The sequence below is a fragment of the Oncorhynchus mykiss genome, chromosome 22, assembly GCF_057628025.1.
Source record: "Oncorhynchus mykiss isolate SJ-2025 chromosome 22, ASM5762802v1, whole genome shotgun sequence".
Classification (NCBI taxonomy): Eukaryota; Metazoa; Chordata; class Actinopteri; order Salmoniformes; family Salmonidae; genus Oncorhynchus; species Oncorhynchus mykiss.
Genome location: NC_143043.1, coordinates 24126738 through 24151606, shown reverse-complemented (window position 1 = coordinate 24151606; position 24869 = coordinate 24126738). Strand labels below are relative to the sequence as shown.

At 41.9% G+C, this 24869-nt stretch overlaps 1 protein-coding gene across 4 annotated transcripts in view; it reads left to right on the top strand.

Annotated features, from left to right (window-relative positions):
* LOC110501594 (nck-associated protein 5) overlaps nt 1–24869 on the top strand; it is a 135602-nt gene that overhangs the window by 41984 nt on the left and 68749 nt on the right. For all 4 annotated transcript variants that reach the window (XM_090215739.1, XM_021579268.3, XM_090215740.1 and 1 more), the window contains 3 exons: nt 5956–6046; nt 7705–7866; nt 13097–13165. In XM_090215739.1, the coding sequence (XP_090071865.1) occupies nt 5956–6046; nt 7705–7866; nt 13097–13165 (322 nt within the window). The remainder of the gene's footprint in view (nt 1–5955; nt 6047–7704; nt 7867–13096; nt 13166–24869) is intronic.

Sequence of the window (24869 nt, the reverse complement as noted above, 5' to 3'; positions counted from 1 at the left end):
GATGGGGATATGAATGATATTCTGAATGAGACATAGCTGATGTAGTGAAACTGGTATGGAATACATTGATTGAAACAGTGATATCTGTGAATGAAACAGTGATGTGAAACTTTGTGACACAAAGCACCAGGCTGCCATAGGTTAGCCCGAGTGTCAAGGTCAGTCAGTGTGACAAGTGAATGGAGAGCAGAAAAAGGGGGGATGGAGTGTCCAGTATGACGGTTAGACAAGCTCTGAGAAGAGGGGCTCCCTCAGCAGGGTTGAGAAGAGGTTATGGCTAAACGTCATGGTAAGAAATCAATGAGGGAGAGCAGTGTGAAAAGTATTTTAGTAAAGTACAGTATTATGTAAACCTTTGATACAGCTCAGCAATTTCTATGCTTATGTAACCACAAAATATCACACAGTGAATCTGTTGTTCTTAATACTTTTCTCTAATAAATACATAGAATTAAATGTATCTATTAGGATAAAGTACTATGAAACTACAACTGTGTAGCATTGTTGCATTAATGAATTTCGTTACTTTCCTTTTGTTTTATTTATTTCAATCCTTCATTTCTTTCTAGCTAAAATTCATGGAATTTGTTTGTAATTTCCTCCTAGTCAAGCATACTGTTAGTGGCCTCACTCCTCCTTTTCATTTGCTGGGTGGGTTTCAGGTCAGTGACAGTGTTAATTTCCAATATCCAAGACCCTCTCTGAAAGTGTTGCCTAGCAAGACTGTCAAAGGCCTGGTCACAGTTAGCTGGGTTGGACTAATATCCGTGCCACATGCATTAAGCAGAGAAGGGTTGCTATGGAAATGACTGGGCAAAATGTCACTGAGTACAGCGTTATGGGAAACACGGTCAGTGTCTCTCAAACATCCATTGTTCTAAGGGAAAGCAATTATAAATCAGTAAACAAGGATCTGCCAGTTTAATGAGGAGTAAGAGTGCAAATGTCAGCTAGCATGATGGTTGTTTGCAAAGGTTACTAACTGATGGGCAAAGCATTCACCAGTAGAGAAATTTAAAGCATGGATACAATGGGCGACTGATGGCCCCTTTGTAGGCTACTTGTTGTTAGTGAGGAGGTTTTGATAATGTGGTTACACTATGCATTCATAATTCTTATATGATGGCTAAGTCAGCTGGGAAATAGTCATGCGTTATGTGTCCCTTAGAATAAAGTGTTACTTTGCTGTGTTGGTTGACACACTATCCTGGGTGTCGATCTGAAACGCAGCCAATATCAGCCTCATGACTTGTGCTATTATGCATTTCTCCCTCTATTGATAAACTACAGGGATGTTTCTGCCATTGCAATCATTGGGCAGGCCGCCTAAGCCTTTCTTTGGGTCACCTTAGTCCAAACAATGTTTAAAGAATATACACTACAATTCAAAAGTTTGGGGTCACTTAGAAATGTCTTTATTATCCAAGTAAACATACATGAAATAAGTTGCAAAATTAATAGGAAATATAGTCAAGACGTTGACAACGTTATAAATAATGATTTTTAATTGAAATAATAATTGTGTCCTTCAAACTTTGCTTTACTCAAATAATCCTCAATTTGCAGCAATTCCAGCCTTGCAGGCCTTTGGCATTCTAGTTGTCAATTTGTTGAGGTAATCTGAAGAGGTTTCACCCCATGCTTCCTGAAGCACCTCCCACAAATTGGATTTGCTTGATGTGCACTTCTTATGTACCATACTGTCAAGCTGCTCCCACAACAGCTCAATAGGGTTGAGATCCGGTGACTGTGCTGGCCAGTTGACGGCTTCTTCCCTAAATAGTTCTTGCACTGTTTGGAGCTGTGCTTTGGGTCCTTGTGCTGTTGTAGGAGGAAATTGGCTTCAATTAAGCGCCATCCACAGTGTATGGCATGGCATTGCAAAATGGAATGATAGCCTCTCTTCTTCAAAATCCCTTTTACCCTGTTCAAATCTCCCACTTTACCACCACCAAAACCCCTCCAGACCATCACATTGGCTCCACCATGCTTGACAGATGGCGTCAAGCACTGCTCCAGCACGAATGTTCTTCTTTGTGATCCGAACACCTCAAACTTAGATTTTTCTGTCCATAACACTTTTTCCCGATCTTCCTCTGTCCAGTGTCTGTGTTCTTTTGCCCATCTTAATTTGTGAGGACTTGTGAGGTGTCTGTTTCTCAAACTAGACGCTCTAATGTACTTGTCCTCTTGCTCAGTTGTGCACCAGGGCCTCCCACTCCTCTTTCTATTCTGGTTAGCGCCAGTTTGTGCTGTTCTGTGAAGGGAGTAGTATACAGTGTTGTACAAGATCTTCAGTTTCTTGGCAATTTCTCACATGGAATAGCCTTAATTTCTCAGAACATGAATAGACTGATGCGTTTCAGACGAAAGTTCTTTGTTTCTGGACATTTTGAGCCTGTAATGAACCCACACATGCTGATGCTCCAGATACTCAACTAGTCTAAAGAAGGACAGTTTTATTGCTTCTTTAGTCAGGACTACAGTTTTCAGTTGTGCTAACATAATTGCAAAAGAGTTTTTTAAATTATCGATTAGCTTTTTAAAATGATAAACTTGGATTTGCTAAAACAACGTCCCATTGAACACAAGAGTGATTGTTGCTGATAATGGGCCTCTGTACGCCTACGTAGATATTCCATAAAAAATGTGCCGTTTCCAGCTGCAATAGTAATTTACAACACTGTATTTATGATCAATTTTATTTGAATGGACAAAAAATGTGCTTTTCTTTAAAAAACAAGGACATTTCTAAGCGACCTACTTTTGATTGGTAGTGTAAATACAAATAAATTATATATATACAGTACCAGTCAAAAGTTTGGACACACCTACTCATCAATAGTCTTCCTTTATTTTATTTATATGTTCTACATTGTAGAATAATAGTGAAGACATCAAGCTATGAAATAACACATATGGAATCATGTAGTAACCAAAAAAGGGTTAAACAAATCAAAATATATTTGAGATTTGAGATTTTTCAAAGTAGTCATTCTCCCAACCAGCTTCATGAGGTAGTCACCTGGAATGCATTTCAATTAACAAAGTAATTAATTAATTAATTCCTTCTGAATGCGTTTCAGCCAATCAGTTGTGTTGTGACAACGTAGGGCTGGTATACAGAAGATAGCCCTATTTGGTAAAAATCCAAGTCCAAATTATCGCAAGAACAGCTCAAATAAGCAAAGAGAAACACAATTATTACCGTAAGACAGGTCAGTCAATGCGGAACATTTCAAGAACATTGAACGTTTCTTCAAGTGCAGTCGCAAAAATCATCAAGCGCTATTATAAAACTGGCTCTCATGAGGACCGCCACAGGGAAGGAAGATCCAGAGCTACCTCTGCTGCAGAGAATACGTTCATTAGAGTTAACTGCACCTCAGATTACAGCCCAAATAAATACTTCACCGAGTTCAAGTAACAGACACATCAACTGTTCAGAGGAGACTGCTTAAGATCAGGCCTTCATGGTCAAATTGCTGCAAAGAAACCACTACTAAAGGACACCAATATGAATAGACGACTTGCTTGTGCCAAGAAACACAAGCAATGGACATTAGACTGGTGGAAATCTGACCTTTCGTCTCATGAGTCCAAATTTGAGATTTTTTGTTCCAACTGCCTTGTCTTTGTGAGATGCAGAGTAGGTGAACTGATTATCTCTGCATGTGTGGTTCCCACCGTGAAGCATGGAGGTGTGATGTGTGGGCGTGCTTTGCTGGTGACACCGTCTGTGATTTATTTAGAATTCAAGGCACACTTAACCAGAATGGCTACCACAGCATTCTGCAGCGATACACCATCCCACCTGGTTTGCGCTTAGTGGGACTATCATTTGTTTTTCAACAGGACAATGACCCCAAAAACACCTCCAGGCTGTGTAAGGGCTATTTGACCAAGAAGGAGAGTGATGGAGTGCTGCATCAGATGACCTGGCATCCACATTCACCCGACCTCAACCCAAGATGGTTTGGGTTAGACCGCAGAGTGAAGGAAAAGAAACCAACAAGTGCTCAGCAAATGTGGGAACACCTTCAAAACTGTTAAGAAAGCATTTTTCATGAAGGTGATTGAGAGAATAACAAGAGTGTGCAAAGCTGTCTTCAAGAATCATGAAGAATCTCAAATATATATATTTTTATTTAACACTTTTTTTGTTACTACATGATTCCATATGTGTTATTTCATAGTTTTGATGTCTTCACTATTATTGTACAATGTAGAAAACAGTAAAAATAAAGAAAAACCCTTGAATGAGTAGGTGTGTCCAAACTTTTGACTGGTACTGTATGCATGTACATAGAAAAGATAAAAGACCTATGTAAACTTAGTTGCCAGTTTCTCTAGTACTGGTCAGAACCACCTTTTCCTCCAGAACAGCCTTAGTTCTTTGTGGCATTGAAACGTTGCTCAATTGGTATCAACGGACCTAACATGTGCCAGGAAAATGTTCCCACACCCTTACACTACATCTACCAGCCTGTAGTGTTGACACCAGGCAGGATAGGGTCATGGCCTCACTCACTCCAAATCCTGACTCTGCCATCAGCATGACGCAAAAGGAACCGGTATTCGTCAGACCATGCAATGTTTTTTATTCTCCTCAATATTCCAGTGTTGGTGCCCACTTGACCAAGTTTCTTCTTGTTTTCAGCTGATACGAGTGGAACCCGATGTGGTTTTCTGATGCAATAGCCCATCTGTGACGAGGACCGCTGTGATTTCCGAGATGTCATACTGCACACCACAGCTGTACTGTTCCTTTATTTGCCTGTTTGTGGTCCGGCTGTTAGCTTGCACGATTCTTTCCATTCTCCTTCGACCTCTCATCAACAAGCTGTTTTCGCCCACAGGACTTCCGCTGACTGAATGTTTTTGTTTGTTGCACCATTCTCGGTAAACCTTAGACACTGTTGTGCTTGAAAAGCCTAGGAGTTTTTTTTCCTTATTAAATACTGGAACCGGCGCGCCTGGCACTAATGATCATACCAAGTTCAAAGTCATCTAGGACACTTGTTTTGCCCGTTCTAACATTCAATCGAACACTAACTGAATGCCTTGATACCTATCTGCCTGCTTCATAAAGCAAGCCACAGCCACAGGGTGTTGTACCTAATAAACTGACAACTGAGTGTATTTTTCTCATCTTTGAGAACCAACAATCACCAAGCTAGACAGTCAGGGAGAATTGAAAATTCCAAAAACAATGAATTTAGCAGTATTGATTTTGTCATAATCTTTGAGTATGGATGTCATTTTTGTTTTTTGGCACTGGCCAGCTGGGCTAGTAGACTGCAATATTTTACGAGACCTGGTCCAAAATATGTTCCATGAGATATTTGAAAATACAGAATTTCAATAGCAGGCAGGCTAGTTTACCACATTTACAACTAGCCTTGTCTGAAAAGTACTAGCCACCGGCTAGCGGGCAGCTTTTGTCCATCCCTGTGTTGGAGCAGAAGAACACAGCATTAGCCATGGCAGAACGCATAGAATTACATAAAATTCGTTTTAAAACTGCAAAATGTTCTCTCAGCTCCATGGCACAATGTGTATAATTGTAGGAAATTAGCTTTAAATTGTAAAAATGTCTCTCAGCTACATTGAGAAAATGAATGGCAGAAAATTGGCCACAAAATTCAAAAATGTCTCTAAACTGGCAAGATGGGGGGGGGGGGTAGTAGAGAAATTCAGTCTCGTTGACGGGTCGATCGCTCCCATTGCCACACCCCCTGCCATGCCCACCACCTAATCCCCTTTTTGATCCCGAAAAATACCTGAACTAGCCTATTGCTCCTATATTGGAACCTGGATTGTGTTCATTAGGCACCAAACAGAATGAAAACTGACTGAAACGGATGAACTAACCATTTTCTGTTGCATGCCTTCCAGGCTTGTTTATTGCATGGTCTATGTTCTGATTGGTCCCAATGCTCTGTGTTGCTGCAGTATGGAGGAGACTGTGAGGAGCCTGCTACAGAACCAGGACACACTGGAGGGCCCCAGCGTGGATCCACTGGACCTTATGAAAGCCTACAAGGTAGAACATTGACCATATTTGTTCTTACTTGATTTCTGTTTATTTGATTAAATAAACAAAATATTTTATTATGCAAGTATGCAACCCTTGATAAATCATCCTACAGGTTCCTTTATAAACTGTGTTGATTAAAGGCTGTGAACAATCCATAAAAAATATATGTCCAATCATTGGCAATCCCCTGAAATTTTGTACTGTACACAGTAGCATGGTGATAGGGCATTCAGAAGAGATAGAGGGAAGAGTGGCAACCCTTAGGTTAGATGCTATCAAATCTCCTGACGACTGTCATACAGCATCTTAGGCCTGTCATACATTCTGACACGAATGCAGCTACCACCAGGAGTAAGTACCACCACTGGTGGTATTTGAACCTTGGTCACCTGGACCCAAGGTGAGTATGCTAACCACAGTCCCAAAGAAGTTAAATAGCTGGGGAGTGCTGGTTCAAAAGGCCAGGTTCATTAAAATACAATGCGGTGACATCTTACACATTTGTGTAAGATTAACCCAATGTGAGGTCTGCAGCAAATATTCAGGTTTTAAGTACCTGTAACATATTCTTAATCAGGATTAATGAGAAAATGGTTCCATTATAGTGCACGATTATGTAAAACATTGACATTATACATTTTAGCAGACACTCTTATGCAGAGCAACTTACAGTACTGAATGCAAGCATTGTTATACTTTTTCATACGGTTCCCCTGTGGGAAACGAACCCACCACCCTGCCGGTGCAAGCACCATGCCCTACCAACTGAACCACACAGGACTACACTGCATTTCATTACTACACTGCAAGTCATTATGAGCCAACTATGCTTGCCTGGAGGCCTTACTAATTGTCTACTGGATGGTTGCTTGGTTCTGAGAAAGTTGCAATGTGATGAACTCTAAATCGATTTGAGGCCATGACGTTTTGAAGACTAGACGGCACACTATGCACCCACACGCCTCTATCTTTTCGATTAGTCCTCACCTTTAGCACTTGTGAGATGCAATTGATTGGTGTAGGTAGCGAGGGTCAAGGTGCTTGACATAAAAACCAACGAAGCGTATTACAAATGCAAATAAGTCTCATAATTCACAATGCATTTTTAAACAGCAGTTCACAAGACTTAATGGATTGATGCAAGGAAGGAGACCTTCGTAAATGTTGATGTTTTTGTAACATCTGGGGTCCCATTTTTCATAATGTTAGAAAAATTGGGATGAATTATCTCTATGGTTCAATCAATAAATATTGGGGGGTCAACCAAAGACACCCATATGAGTTCAGGTGGAAAACCAGTCAAATGAGCAGCCAGAAAAATAAGAAGTAACCTACAGTATTAGTGGTGGCTATCAAACTAACTATAATTGTGAAGAGGCAGCTACAGAATATAAATATAACATCAAACATATCCTGTGATTGATTTTCTTGGAAGGAGTCAAAATACAATGAATTGGAAGTCTAATACAGAATAGCTGTTCACCTACTGTACATGATTAAATAAAATCCACAAATGATGGCCAAATTCAAGATCTTTCCATTAATACTGTGTATCTTGTAGGTTGGAGAAAATTGACGAGGCACATACCCCGTTAGTTCCAATAGGCAATGCAACTGTTTCAACAGCTCTGTGTTTCTCTCCAACCTCTCTTTCAATGGTTTAGAACAAACTCCTGGAGGAGATGTGGAAACAGCAGAACAGTCTGGAAGGCCCAACACCCCCTTTGATAGATAGGAGGCCCAACTCTCCAGGATGCAGCAGTAGGGGACATGAGGAGGACTCCCACGAGGCCAAGCCCCTTCTAGAGCGACTACGGGCCCTGGAGGTAAGCTCAGGCACGGTAGGGTCTCTTCTCCACTTAGTACCTCTCTCCATCCTCAATTATGGATAATTATTACTTCATAGGGTGATTTACCATGGTTTATTTTTTTTGCTGTAATACCATATACAGTGCCTTGCGAAAGTATTCGGCCCCCTTGAACTTTGCGACCTTTTGCCACATTTCAGGCTTCAAACATAAAGATATAAAACTGTATTTTTTTGTGAAGAATCAACAACAAGTGGGACACAATCATGAAGTGGAACGACATTTATTGGATATTTCAAACTTTTTTAACAAACCAAAAACTGAAAAATTGGGCGTGCAAAATTATTCAGCCCCTTTACTTTCAGTGCAGCAAACTCTCTCCAGAAGTTCAGTGAGGATCTCTGAATGATCCAATGTTGACCTAAATGACTAATGATGATAAATACAATCCACCTGTGTGTAATCAAGTCTCCGTATAAATGCACCTGCACTGTGATAGTCTCAGAGGTCCGTTAAAAGCGCAGAGAGCATCATAAAGAACAAGGAACACACCAGGCAGGTCCGAGATACTGTTGTGAAGAAGTTTAAAGCCGGATTTGGATACAAAAATACTTCCCAAGCTTTAAACATCCCAAGGAGCACTGTGCAAGCGATAATATTGAAATGGAAGGAGTATCAGACCACTGCAAATCTACCAAGACCTGGCCATCCCTCTAAACTTTCAGCTCATACAAGGAGAAGACTGATCAGAGATGCAGCCAAGAGGCCCATGATCACTCTGGATGAACTGCAGAGATCTACAGCTGAGGTGGGAGACTCTGTCCATAGGACAACAATCAGTCGTATATTGCACAAATCTGGCCTTTATGGAAGAGTGGCAAGAAGAAAAGCCATTTCTTAAAGATATCCATAAAAAGTGTTGTTTAAAGTTTGCCACAAGCCACCTGGGAGACACACCAAACATGTGGAAGAAGGTGCTCTGGTCAGATGAAACCAACTTTTTTTTTTTTTTTTTTTTTTTTTTTTTTTTTTTTGAACTTTTTGGCAACAATGCAAAACGTTATGTTTGGCGTAAAAGCAACACAGCTCATCACCCTGAACACACCATGCCCACTGTCAAACATGGTGGTGGCAGCATCATGGTTTGGGCCTGCTTTTCTTCAGCAGGGACAGGGAAGATGGTTAAAATTGATGGGAAGATGGATGGAGCCAAATACAGGACCATTCTGGAAGGAGTCTGCAAAAGACCTGAGACTGGGACGGAGATTTGTCTTCCAACAAGACAATGATCCAAAACATAAAGCAACATCTACAATGGAATGGTTCAAAAATAAACATATCCAGGTGTTAGAATGGCCAAGTCAAAGTCCAGACCTGAATCCAATCGAGAATCTGTGGAAAGAACTGAAAACTCACAAATGCTCTCCATCCAACCTCACTGAGCTCGAGCTGTTTTGCAAGGAGGAATGGGAAAAAAATTCAGTCTCTCGATGTGCAAAACTGATAGAGACATACCCCAAGCGACTTACAGCTGTAATCGCAGCAAAAGGTGGCGCTACAAAGTATTAACTTAAGGGGGCTGAATAATTTTGCACGCCCAATTTTTCAGTTTTTGATTTGTTAAAAAAGTTTGAAAAATCCAATAAATGTCGTTCCACTTCATGATTGTGTCCCACTTGTTGTTGATTCTTCACAAAAAAATACAGTTTTATATCTTTATGTTTGAAGCCTGAAATTTGGCAAAAGGTCGCAAAGTTCAAGGTGGCCGAATACTTTCGCAAGGCACTGTACTTGGTTATAATCGAAGTTGGTCAGGAATTTGAAGCTCACTCACATTGGCACATGCTTCATTTGTATTATATCATTAAGATCATGATTAAGCATAAATGAAAAGTAAATACAGTGCCAGTCACAATGATGTTACTTGTATGTAGGTCAGGGATGGACAATCTTGGAGGCTTTCTCTCCCACCAAGCAGAAACACTTGATTCTGTAAATCAAGGCCAATTGGTCCTGCTATGGTTAGTTGAATTAGGTGTGTTACTGCTTGGCTGGAGCAAACACCTGCCCCTGCTTGTATCTTTAGTCTGAATATGGCCCACAAAGATAACTTTTTAAATTCTTCAGTATTGTATACGATATTGCATCGGGCATTGTACTAAAGCGGATAGAAACACTGAAAACTATACACATTAATTCTGTCTGTTTTAGCTGCCAGGTATCATTCCTTAGACCGTCAATCATGGCTGATTCCATTGTTCCAGGTTAAAGCAGACAGAAGCTTGGTGAAAAAATACGATGACAATTATTATTTTCTACTTTATTCTGTCCATTTTTAAGTAATTTATATGTAAAAAGTCCTGAGAAAAATTTACATTTGGGGACCTGGAACCCCGACTACCGGGGTCCCTGCGTACCTGTTCGGTAATCCGGCCCTGATTCACGCAGAGAAGACTGGGTCTGACTTGACAGTACTTAGTCATATCCTGTGTGTGATAATTCAATCACTGACAAGGTAGTTGAAGGCCCAGTACATTCAAAAACACTATAAAGTTGGAATAATTCTTTGAAATTAAAAAAATTATGATAATGCCCTCTTAGTGTAAGAGCTGTTTGAAAAGAGTGCATGAAATTTAAGCCTGTTGTGGTGGGATGGTGTTTTGGCCTGCCTGGTGTCATCACCAGGCAGTAAATCTGCTAATAGACCAATAAGAAAGTGAGTTCCAAACCTGAAAACACTCCCAGACAGTCTTAGCAAAATTGCTTGAGAAATTGCTCTTTGATAAGATGTTTTTTAAATTATTTATGACAATTTTAATTGAGAACAATCACAGTATGGCACTTAATTGTTACCCAGAAATGATTCCATGCACATGATCCTGTGATAGTATTCCTCAATCACACCTGCTCTACAGAAAGCTAATAGAACTTACCATCTGTCTGCAGACCCCAGATCAGCAATAGTGATCTGTTTTTTTCCTGAAATACATTCATGTGGAATAGTGATGCTCTGACTAATGCAAACTTACCAGTCTTTTTTTGAACCAGGAAAAGATAGAGATTCATGCACTACATAAAACACATACTTTTAGGATAAATAGTACGATAAAAAAATGTGTCTACCTTTGCTTTACCAGTTCATACAGAAAGGATTTCATAAATGTGCCTCACCCCGTGTGACTGTGATTTAGGTCTATACCCCAATCAGATATATTGATGATCAAGGGATCAGCAGGAGTAATGAACTATTATATCCATCAATGAATTAGACTGGATTAATGCAAACATTGTCATCTAACTCAGCAATAGCATTCATAGTTTTCATTTTATTATAATGAAATTCATCTGGAATTGAGGACATCTCAGGAGGACGATATCCAAATTCCATTTAGCATGCAATCATGACCTTGACTTTTTTAGTAATGCCATTAGATAAACTGGCTTCTTGAATTACATTGATTAACTTGTCTGCCTCTGTAGACCCTATTGGATATTTTCAGACTTTAAGACTCATATTTTCATGGTGGATGCTATCCCTTTAAATTCTACATGTAATTACACTTTTAGACTGAAACTCATTGACCTGACATGTTTTTCCATTTAATTTCAAACTACTTTCCTAGTTTTCCAGCCGTGAAGGCACACTTGAGAGCATGTGTAATATGCAATGAACAATTTGCTGCATATGAAAGTGAGTCAATAAACAAATGAACACAGATCCAGCCCACTGTGCTCACTGTCTGGAGAAGCCTCTCATATGATTCTCTTCACAACCTCAACCAAAAAGTAATTTGTTTCACATTTGCTTGCTGAGGAGTGAGACAGATATCTGGGTTGAAACTGTGTTAACTGCATGTCAATCAAAATGGAAGGCCTGGATAACGCCAGCAAGTAGTGGAATGATCGGCAAATGAGTGCAGCTTGTAAATCAATAAGACTCATTTGGAAAGGTGAAGTGATATTACATCAATAGCAGATTGAGGCCCCATCCAGCCCATATCTTATAAGGCACCTCTTAAAGTTCAAGCTCATAACTTGGATTTCCGTGACCTTTAAATGGGATAGTCTTATAGGCTCTATGACTTTGTTGGCCTTTTTAACTCAAAGTGAAGGGAAAGGGGTACCTAGTCAGTTGCACAACTGATTGCATTCAAATGAAATGTGTCATCCGCATTTAACCCAACACCTCTGAATCAGTGTCCTATGATCTATCAGTGTCCTACGATCTCTTTCTCCTCAGAAGCACTTTGCCTTCTTTTCAGACACTGTTGTGATTTATATTGCCACTCTTTTTAAATGAGTGTTGCTCAGACGTTCACCATTCCAGAACCAGTGCTAGGCAATAACTCCACACAGTAGGTCATATGAACACACCTGGAGAACTAAACAACCTGGATCACTAGCCAAAAGCCAGCAATGAGCCGTTTGAACTTACAGCATTCTGTCAACGGTCATTTAAAAATCGCTCTCTTCTTTTCTTTGTCTTTCCTATTATTTATTTTTTTTTACCACAATTTCTTGGTATCCAATTGGTAGTTGCAATCTTGTTCCATCGCTGCAACTCCCGTACGGACTCGGGAGAGGTGAAGGTCGAGAGCCGTGCGTCCTCCGAAACACAACCCAGCCGAGCAGCACTGCTTTTTGACTCCATGCCCGCTTAACCCGGAAGCCCAGCCGCACCATTGTGTCAGAGGAAACACCGTACACTTGGAGACCGTGTCAGCGTGCATTGCGCACGGGCCCGCCACAGGAGTCACTAGAGCGAGATGGGACAAGAACAAACCCTCCCCTAACCCAGACGACGCTGGCATGTTTTAATAGAGATGAGCTGGAGGAATTACACATCTGAGTAGTCAGATTCAATAGCAGGAACACTGAGATAAGGGTGCTTTACAATAACCTTTAACCTCAACACAGATTCACATGAATGTCTAAGTTACGGGCATGTAACTCTGGTCAGAATTCTGTTAGTATATGTTATGGACAGTTAATGTGATGGACAGTTAATGAGATGAAAGGCTTGCTCTAATTCATTTGGTTAGAAGTAAAATCTCATGGCATGACCATGTTAAGAAGCACCGGGGTTACCTTCAGCTCAGTCAAGAGACAATGTGTATACGTTGTATACACGTGGTATCTTTATCTGGAAGACTGGAATTGTTCACAGATTTATATTTAGAATATGGACACATGTGAAGGTGTTTTTTGTGTACATATTCAGTTTATCTGGAGGTGTTTGCTATTACAGGTGGAGAACTCTGCCTTGACGATGGAGAACGATAACCAGAGGAAGCAGTATGAACGTTGTCTGGATGAGGTGAGTGTGTATTTCTCTCTCTCTATCTCTCACAGACACACAGTTCACTTGGTTTACTCTAAGCTGAAATCCTTGATACGGTCTGGAAAGGACTAGGAATTCCTGTAGTTTCCTTACAGAAACATCCACAAAGTATAGAGTGTAGTTATACAGTTCTAAGGAATGAGACCTCTCCTCCTGCTCAGAGACTGGCCAGGAGCGAGCTAGTGTGGGTTGAGTGTGCTCCTTTCCTCCTCTCCTCCATTACAACGGGCTGATTGTCTCTCCATCTCCCTCTCCATTTTTGAAGAGGCTTCCTTAATGAGGCAGTTACCATGGCAATTGCTGCCCTCTTGAATTTTAAGTATTCAGGTAGAAGACAAAATGTTTCAACACAACTGTAGTGAGAGTAATTCACTCTGCCAAAAAATCCCATCAAAAACTAATGTTCCAAACTCAGGCAATCTCTCAGGGTGCTTTGTGTCATGATGACATCAGATTTGTCATGATAGTTATATTTATTTGTTTATTTAACTAGGCATGTCAGTTAAGAACAAATTCCTATTTACAATGACGGCCTACCCCGGCCAAATCCCTATGGGACTCCCAATCGCATCCGGTTGTGATACAGCCTGGAGTTGAACCAGGCTCTGTAGTGACACCTCTAGCACTGAGATGCAGTGCCGTAGACCGCTGCGCCACTTGGGAGACCCATATTAAAGGGCTATATTTTCTATTGAATAGAAATGGAACAACCGACTCAACTATATTGGTTCATTCATAACCGAGTCATGTCAAGCCAAGCTGTACTGCAGGGTTCCTCAACTGTCTGCGGGCCGAATTTGGGTGGTTTAATTTGGCCCCCCCAAGTCTTCTGAGCAAAAAAATATATACAGTGGGGAAAACAAGTATTTGATTGTCACGGTCGTCCTCCTCTTCGTCTGAAGAGGAGAGGCGAGAAGGATCAGAGGACCAATATGCGGCGTGGTAAGTGTCCATGGTAAAATCTTTAATAAAGAAAGACTGAACACTATACAAACGAGTAACAAAAACAATAAACCAAATTCGACCGTGAAGCTACAAAATGAGACCTGTGCTGAAACAAGCCACTAACATAGACAATCACCCACAAACAAACAGTGCAACCCAGGCTACCTAAGTATGATTCTCAATCAGAGACAACTAATGACACCTGCCTCTGATTGAGAACCATACTAGGCCGAAAACATAGAAATGCCCCAAAACATAGAAAAACAAACATAGACTGCCCACCCAACTCACGCCCTGACCATACTAAATAAATACAAAACAACGGAAATAAAGGTCAGAACGTGACATTGATACACTGCCGATTTTGCAGGTTTTCCTACTTACAAAGCATGTAGAGGTCTATTATTTTTTTATCATAGGTACACTTTAACTGTGAGAGACGGAATCTAAAACAAATCACATTGTATGACTTTTTAAGTAATTAATTTGCATTTTATTGCATGACATAAGTATTTGATCACCTACCAACCAGTAAGAATTACGGCTCTCACAGACCTGTTAGTTTTTCTTTAAGAATCCCTCCTGTTCTCCCACCTGTATTAACTGCACCTGTTTGAACTCTTTACCTGCATAAAAGACAACTATCCACACACTCAATCAAACAGACTCCAACCTCTCCACAATGGCCAAGACCAGAGAGCTGTGTAAGGACATCAGGGATAAAATTGTAGACCTGCACAAGGCTGGGATGGGCTACAGGACAATAGGCAAGCAGCTTGGTGAGAAGGCAACAAATGTTGAAGCAATTATTAGAAAATGGAAGAAGTTCAAGATGACGGTCAATCACCCTCGGTCTGGGGCTCCATGCAAGATCTTACCTCGTGGGGCATCAATGATCATGAGGAAGGTGAGGGATCAGCCCAGAACTACACAGCAGGACCTGGTCAATGACCTGAAGAGAGCTGGGACCACAATCTCAAAGTAAACCATTAGTAACACACTACGTCATGGATTAAAATCCTGCAGCGTACGCAAGGTCCCCTGCTCAAGCCAGCGCATGTCCAGGCCCGTCTGAAGTTTGCTAATGACCATCGGGATGATCCAGAGGAGGAATGGGAGAAGGTCATGTGGTCTGATGAGACAAAAATAGAGCTTTTTGGTCTAAACTCCACTCGCCGTGTTTGGAGGAAGAAGGATGAGTACAACCCTAAGACACCATCCCAACCGTGAAGCATGGAGGTGGATGATCATTCTTTGGGGATGCTTTTCTGCAAAGGGGACAGGATGACTGCACCGTATTGAGGGGAGGATGGATGGGGCCATGTATCGCAACATCTTGGCCAACAACCTCCTTCCCTCAGTAAGAGCATTGAAGATGGGTCGTGGCTGGGTTTTCCAGCATGACAACGACCCGAAACACACAGCCAGGGCAACTAAGGAGTGGCTCCGTAAGAAGCATCTCCAGGTCCTGGAGTGGCCTAGCCAGTCTCCAGGCCTGAACCCAATAGGACATCTTTGGAGGGAGCTGAAAGTCCGTATTGCCCAGCGACAGCCCCGAAACCTGAAGGATCTTGAGAAGGTCTGTATGGAGGAGTGGGCCAAAATCCCTGCTGCAGTGTGTGCAAACCTGGTGAAGAACTACAGGAAACGTATGATCTCTGTAATTGCAAACAAAGGTTTCTGTACAAAATATTAAGTTCTGCTTTTCTGATGTATCAAATACTTGTGTCATGCAATAAAATGCAAATGAATTACTTAAAAATCATACGATGTGATTTTCTGGATTTTTGTTTTAGATTCCGTCTCTCACAGTTGAAGTGTACCTATGATAAAACTTACAGACCTCTACATGCTTTGTAAGTAGGAAAACCTGCCAAATCAGCAGTGTATCAAATACTTGTTCTCCCCACTGTATATATATAAAGTGCCTTAGGAAAGTATTCAGACCTTTACTTTTTCTACATTTTGTCATGTTACAACCTTGTTCTAAAATTGATTAAATAAAAAAACTCCTCAGAGATCTACACACAAGACTTCTGAGTGAATCAGTCATCTAAGGCATCACAGTGCTAGCTGTGCCACTAGAGATCCTGGTTTGAGTCCAGGCTCTGTCTCAGCCAGCCCCGACCAGGAGACCCATGGAGTGGCGGACAATTGGCCCAGCGTCGTCCGGGTTAGGGGAGGGTTTGGGCGGCAGGGATGTTCTTGTTCCATTGCGCCGGGCGCAGTGCCCGCTGACACGGTTGCCAGGTGTACGGTGTTTCCTCCGACACATTGGTGCGGCTGGCTTCCGGGTTAAGCGTGCATTGTGTCAAGAAGCATTGCGGCTTGGCTGGGTTGTGTTTCAGAGGACGCATGACTCTCGACCTTTGCCTCTCCCGAGTTTGTATGAGAACTATAGCGATGGGATAAGACTTTAAGAACCAAAACTGTACACACAAAACCCCATATTGACAAAGCGAAAATAAAAAACAGATACCTTATTTACATAAGGAGTCAGACCGTTTGCCATGAGACTCGAAATTGAGCTCAGGTGCATCCTGTTTCCCATTGATCATCCTTGATGTTTCTACCACTTGTTTGGAGTCCACCTGTGGTAAATTAATTGATTGGACATGATTTGAAAAGGCAGACACCTGTTTATATAAAAGTCCCTAAATTGGTAGTGCATATCAGAGCAAAAACAAAGCCATGAGGTCGAAGGAATTGTCTGGAGAGCTCAGGGGGTTGTGTTGAGGCACAGATCTGGGGAAGGGTACCAAAACATTTCTGCAACATTGAAGGTCCCCAAAATGGAAGAAGTTTGGAACCACCAAAGACTCTTCCTAGAGCTGGTCAAACTGAGCAATCGAGGGAGAAGGCCCTTGGTCAGGTAGGTGACCAAGAAACCGATGGCCACTCTGACAGAGCTCCAGTGTTCCTCTGTGGAGATGGGAGAAACTTCCAGAAGGACAACCATCTCTGCAGCAGTCCATCAATCAGGCCTTTACTGACGGAAGCCACTCCTCAGTAAAAGGTACATGACAGCCTGCTTGGAGGTTGCCAAAAGCACCTAAAGACTCTCAGACCATGAGAAACAAGATTCTCTGGTCTGATAAAAGCAAGATTGAACTCAGAACATGCTGTAGGAACGTCTGGAGGAAACCTGGCACCATCCCTACGGTGAAGCACGGTGGTGATCACGATGTGGGGACGTTTTTAAGTGGCAGGGACTGGGAAACTTGTCAGGATCGAGGCAAAGGTGAACAGAGTAAAGCAAAGTACAGAGAGATCCTTGAACAAAACGTGTTCCTCAGACTGGGGTGAAGGTTCACCTTCCAACAGGACAACAACCCTAAGCACACAGCCAAGACAACTCAGGAGTGGCTTCAGGACAAGTCTCTGAATGTCCTTGAGTGGCCCAGCCAAAGCTCAAATTTGAATCTGATCGAACATCTCTGTAGAGACCTTAAAATAGCTGTGCAGCAACGCTCCCCCTCCAACCTGACAGCATGTGAGAGGATCTGCAGAGAAGAATGGGAGAAACTCCCCAAATACAGGTGTGTCAAGCTTATTTTTCATACCCAAGAAGACTCAAGGCTGTAATTGCTGCCAAAGGTGCTTCAACAAAGTACTGCGTAAAGGGTCTGAATACCTATGTAAATGGGATTTTTTCAGTTTAATTTTAATACATTTGCAAACATTTCTAAAAACCTAGTTTTTGCTTTGTCATCATGGGGTATTGTGTCTAGATTGATGAGGGGAGAAAAACTATTTTATCAATTTTAGAATAAGGCCACAATCTAACAAAATGTGGAAAAAGTCAAGTGGTCGGAATACTTTGCGAATGTGCATATATTTTCTATTTTTGTTGGACACAAGGGAATGAGCTCCAAGTGATTTTAATTTAAGAAATCTGTTCCCTACTATTCCCACGTATAATAAAGAGACACGTGATTGTATAAAAATATAAGCAATGTTTGAAAGTATTATGTTTTAGTCAAACATATCTGTTTGCTTCTTGCAGTCAATTTGCAGTCGACAAATGATTTGTTATTATAAACTGGGTGGGTCGAACCCTGAATGTTGATTGGCTGACAGCCGTGGTATACCACAGGTATGACAAAACATGTATTTTTACTGATCTAATTACTTTATAATAGCAAAAAGGCACTTCAGGGGTTTGTGGTATATGGGCAATATACCATGGCTAAGGGCTGTATCCAGGCTCTATGCGTTGCTTCGTGAATAAGAACAGCCCTTAGCCGTGGTATATTCTCCATATACCACACCCCCTCGGGCCTTATTGCTTAATTATGTTCCAGCCCCCAGACCATCCGCTAAAGAAAAAAATAGACCTGCGACTGAATCTAGTTGTAATCTAGTTGTATTGTGTCTGAGCTAGCCTGGGTACTCATCTACCATAGTTTCAGGATCTGCTGAAATGGACAATGTGAAAGAAATGATCTGAGCCAGCATGGTATGTTAGGGGGAGGCGCAATTGTCTTTCAGACAAAGAATAATCTGTTTGTGTTCAAATTTCTGTTTACAGATTACTGCTGTACATCAATTTCCAACCTTCCTCCCATCCTTCAGCTCTTATTGATATTACATAAGGTTAGCGTAACTCATTAGATAAAATTATGCCATGTTATAGCTGTGAATTTGTGGTCACTGTGACGCAACTCTTGACCAGTCATCACCTTTCAAAGTGCCCTCCAAAAGCACCACTATCTTCTGCCCCCTACCAGCTCACACAGTTGGCAATATGTAATGCATTCAACATCACACTAGAAAATGCAAAAATGTTGAATGATCTCTGAAACTAAACAACATAATTGCACAATTATATAAATTCAAGCCTTTCAGGATATTCTGCTACCTTAATTCATATTCAATGCTACCATAAAATAAATGTATCCCCAGAAAAATAATAATCCAGCTTTGAGGAAGAGGACGGAGGGCCTCTCATATTAAAACGTTATTGAAAAGATTTGAGATTGTCACGTAAAAGTTTGTTTTAATTATAAGAAGTACAGCAGTTTAAACAGACAGATTTTAAACAGTGTAAAAGAGGATATAATATCAAATATCAAACCAGGAGTAACAAATGTGCAAGCTACTCTCCTAGTTAGGTAGCTGCACTAGGGTCGGACAGCATGACAGTGTAGATCAATACACAGTGGCCAGCGTGAGATAAAAAAAAATGTATCCCCTTTTCTCCCCAATTTCGTGGTATCCATTTGTTAGTAGTTACTCGGGAGCTCGGGAGAGACAAAGGTCAAAAGCCATGCGTCCTCTGAAACACAACCCAACCAAGCCGCACTGCTTCTTAACACAGCGCGCATCCAACCCGGAAGCCAGCCACACCAATGTGTCGGAGGAAACACCGTGCACCTGGCGACCTTGGTTAGCGTGCATTACGCCCGGCCCGCCACAGGAGTCACTAGTGCACGATGAGACATGGTTATCCCTACCGGCCAAGCCCTCCCTAACCCGGACGCAAGTGTTTCTATGTGTGAGTGTGTGTAGTGCTGTAAAGTACTTAAGTAAAAATAATTTAAAGTACCACATAAGTAGTTTTGGGGGGTATCTGTACTTTACTATTTATATATTTGACAACTTTTACTTTTACTTCACTACATTTTTCAAGAACAATGTACTTTTTACTCCATACATTTTAGAAGCATTTTAGAAATTATTCATACTTTGATACATAAGTATATTTTTGCAGTTATGCTTACTTTTGATACTTAAGTATATTTAAAACCAAATACTTTTATATTAAGGTATCTTTACTTTTATCCACATATGACAATTGGGTACTTTTTGTACCACTGAGTGTGTGAGTGTGTGGCATCAATTTGCTTGTGTGTTTTGTGTGTGTGAGCGTATGTAGGTGTATGTGTGTGTTGGAGTGTCAGTGTAGTATGTGTGAGGGTAGAGTCCAGTGAGTGTGCATAGAGCCAGTGCAAGAGAGTCCGTGCAAATAAAAATGGGGTCAATGCAAATAGTCAGGGTAGCCATTTGATGAACTGTTAAGCAGTCTTATGGCTTGGGGATAGAAGCGGTTTAGAATCCTTTTGGTTCCGGTACTGTTAGCCGTGCGATAGCAGATAGAAGTGGAGTCTTTGACAACTTTTAGGTCCTTCCTCTGACAACGCCTAGTATAGAGGTCCTGGATGCAGAGAGCTCGGCCCCAATGATGTACTGGTTCTTACGCATTACCCTCTGTAGCGTCCTATGGTCGGTAAGACAGTCAAGATGTTCTCATTGGTGCAGTTGTGGAACCTTTTGAGGATCTGAAGGCCCATGCCAAATCGTTTCAACCTCCTGAGGAGGAGAGGCATTGTTGTTCCCTCTTCATGACTGTATTCATACCATGAAAGGTCCTTAGTAATGTGGACACAGAGGAACTTGAAGCTCTCGACCTGCTCCACTACAGCGCCGTCGATGTGATTAGCAATTATTGTACTGGAAGAGCATCCGTAGTTTTGGGAGAGTTTGACATATACTAAGCCATAAACCACGCTGTACTTTTATTTTGACATTTCCATAGCGTGACGACGTAGTCTACACGGAGCCTGATTGGCTGAATATCCTTTGTTGTTCAACACACGTTCTAGTGCCATTAGAAAATGGCTGACATCGTTTCTGCTCATAGAGATATATAGAGGACTCATCTTTGTATCTGTGCCATTATAGCATCTGTGACACTATGGGCAGCGTTATTGAGGCTATCTCCATTTTGAAGTAGTCAATTTTCTTCTTCACGATTGGCTGATCCATCCTGATGATCCTGTTGGACATGATTCCAACAGGGTCACCAGGGGGGGGGATCAGTCAATGTAGTTGGAAGTCTCACCCAGTTGACTACAATAAAATGGCAGAAGCCTTCTGGTGCTGCCCATGTTAATATGGCCTTTTGACGACTCGATGCTTCTATCATTCTCTATGCTTCTGCTACCTGAGGACAAAAAGGGCAGCTTTTTGAAAAAACTAGCAGTTGTGTAATCGATGTAACAGTGGGGATAATGTGACAATTGTGAGTACATCGCATTTCTCATCCCTGGATTGAGATACATCAGAGAGAAAGGGGTGAAGCAAACTCGGCCCAAAATCTGTCTTCTCCAGCAGGTGTTTTTTTGCGCTCACCAAGCGAGAAGTTTTTGCAAGGAGGTCAATGAGAGTGTTGAAATTGGTCAACAAAAAATGTAATTGGTTACTTGCTACTTGACGCTTATTTGATCAAATACACATTTTGTAAATCTTAGGTTATTAGGTTGTTACGAGTGTACTGATATAAGTAGGACACGTGACATCACGGCAACTTTGAGAAATAAATACTCTATATTGGAGTTGTGCCTCTTTGTGCTATCCAGGGTCTTTGGGATGTCGCTTCCCTAAACCCTACCCTAACCATTTTAAATTTCAACTTCAGTGGGGTAGGGACAACCTAAGGATCCAGGATAGCAAGGACCGTTGTGGTTGTTCACACACGTATCTGCCCTCTCATTTGGCTAGAATGGTACCACCTGATCTTGCCTCATCACAACTGCCTTCCATTTTTAAAGACATTTATTTCAATTGTTAGTGTGGCAAAAATAGGATCTGGCCATATCTCCTCCTGGCTCTAAAGTGTCTCCATCTACACAGTCATGCTGTCCGACCCCAGCGCAGCTCAGTGTAAACAAGCATAATGGTAGAGTTGGCTGAACGACGACATGAATAACATACATACATTTTAAGCTTTTTCATCAGGATAGAACAGCGGCCTCTGGTAAGACAAGGGGTGGCGTTCTATGTATATTTATAAACAACAGCTGGTGCATGAAATCTCAAGTCTCAAGGTTTTGCTCGCCTGAGGTAGAGTATCTCATGATAAGCTGTTGACCACACTATTTACCAAGACAGTGAATTTTTCATAGCTCTCTATATACCACCACAAACAGATGCTTGCACTAAGACCACACTCAATGAGCTGTAAACGGCCAATAGCAAACAGGAAAAATGCTCATCCAGAGGCGGAGCTCCTAGTGGTTGGGAACTTTAATGCAGGGAAACTCAAATCCATTTTACCTTATTTCTACCAGCATGGTAAATGTGCAACCAGAGGGAAAAAAAACTCTAGACCACCTTTATGCCACAAACAGAGACGTGTACAAAGCTCTCCCTCGCCCTCCATTTGGCCAATCTGACCATAATTCTATCGTCTATCGTCACTTACAAGCAAAAACTAAAGCAGGAAGCACCAGTAACTCAGTCAATAAGAAAGTTGTCAAATGAAGCAGATGCTAAGCTACAGGACTGTTTTGCTAGCACAGACTGGAATGTGTTCCTGGATTCTTCCAATGGCATTGAGGAGTACACTACATCAGTCACTGGCTTCATCAATAAGTGCATCGTCCCCACAGTGAATGTACGTACATACCCCAATCAGAAGCCGTGGATTACAGGCAACATCTGCTCGGAGCGAAAGGACACATTCAAGGAGCAAGACTCTAACCCGGAAGCTTATAAGAAATCCCGCTAGGCCCTCCGACGAACCATCAAACAGGCAAAGTGTCAATACAAGACTAAGATTGAATCGTACTACGCCAGGTCCGACGCTCGTCGGTCCGACGCTCGTGGCAGGGCTTGCAAACTGTTACAGACTACAAAGGGAAGCACAGCCACGAGCTGCCCAGCAACACGAGCCTACCAGACGAGCTAAAAAACTTCTATGCTAGCTTCGTGGCAAGTAACACTGAAGCATACTACATGAGAGCTTCAGCTGTTCCGCACGACTGTGTGATCACGGTCTCCGTAGCCAATGTGAGTAAGACCTTTCAACAGGTCAACATTCACAAGGCTGTACTCCGAGCATGTGCTGACCAATTAGCAAGTGTCTTCACTGACATTTTCAAACTGTCAGTTACTGAGTTATTACTGAGTGTAATACCAACAGGTTTCAAGCAGACCACCATAGTCCCTGTGCCCAAGAACACATTGGTAACCTGCCTAAATGACTACTGACCTATAGCACTCACGTCTGTAGCCATATAGTGCTTTGAAAGGCTGGTCATGACTCACATCAACACCATTATCCCAGAAACCATAGACCCACTCCAATTTGCACACCCCCCCCCAACAGATCCACAGATGATGCAATCTCTGTTGCACTCCACACTGCCCTTTCCCACATGGACAAACACATGGACAAAAGGAACACCTATATGAGAATGCTATTCATTGATTACAAATCAGCGTTCAACACCGTGTGCCCTCAAAGCTCATCACAAAGCTAAGGACCCTGGGACTAAACACCCTCTGCAACTGGATCCTGGACTTCCTGACGGGCCGCCCCCAGGTGGTAAGGGTAGGTAACAACACATCCGACATGCTGATTCTCAACACGGGGGCCCCTCAGGGGTGCACGCACAGTCCCCTCCTGTACTCCCTATTCACTCATGACTGTGTGGCCAAGCACGACTCCAACACCATCATCAGGTTTGGCAACTGCTCGACCTCCGACTGCAAGGCACTACAGAGGGTAGTGCGTACAGCCCAGTACATCAAGCTTCCTGCCATCCGTGACCTCTATACCAGGCGGTGTCAGAGGAAGGCCCTAAAAAGTCTCCAGCCACCCAAGTTCTCTCTGCTACCACACTGCTACCACACTCTCTGCTACCACACAGAAAGCGGTAGCGGAGCGCCAGTCTAGGTCCAAAAGGCTTCTTAACAGCTTCTACCCCCAAGCCCATAAGACTCCTGAACAGCTAAGCAAAGGGCTACCCAGACCCCTCTCTACGCTGCTGCTAATCTCTATTTATTATCTATGCATAGTCACTTTAACTCTACCTACATGTATACATTACCTCAATTACCTCGACTAACCGGTGCCCCGCACATTGACTCTGTACCGGTAGCCCCTGTATATTGCCTCGCTATTGTTATTTTACTACTGCTGTTTAATTATTAGTTACTTATATTTTCTATTTTCTTCTTATTTATTTTTTCTTTAACACTTTTTTTTCTTAATCTACAGTGCTTTAATACGTTTTAAGGGCTTGTAAGTAAGTATTTTACTGTAAGATCTACCTACACCTGTTGTATTCAGCGCATGTGACAAATAAAATTTGATTTGAATCTTCTGGCATCTATTTTATCGCTCTTTTCCCGATCAACAAACACTAGATTTTAGCCATGGCTTAATACGCAACTGTACTGTATCAGAACTTAATGAGGGGCGTGTGGGGATTTACCATCTACAACATTCCACTGGCTGTCCTAAACACACACACACAATCAACTGTAGAGATGTATATGATAGTATAAGCTTTAAATATATGTAATGAAAGTAACAACTAGGGCCCTTGAAACAAACAAACAACAACAAGGCAACAGTAAACTTGTTGTCCCCCATGAATGATGCAGCACCCCCTTGGGCCAATTGAGATATTGAGTGTGACTAACTAATTTCAGTTAATTACTATCGCTCCCGCCTTTGGCCAATCCGTGTACTTTTGTATATGCCAGATCTCTATAGCAGGATGCATCATTCACCCAAGTCTAGTCAAAATCATCCCAATGCTGTCTGAGATATCGCGTGTGACTAAAGTACAAACAAACGGAGGGAGACAGATCTACAGTCCCCTCCCGATTTCATCATGGGGGAAAATTAAAACATTGGGGAGGTAAATGTCTCTGCATCTTCACACAAACGTTGTACAACAAGCCTGAAAGACAAAGATTTCTTTATCATGACATGCTGACT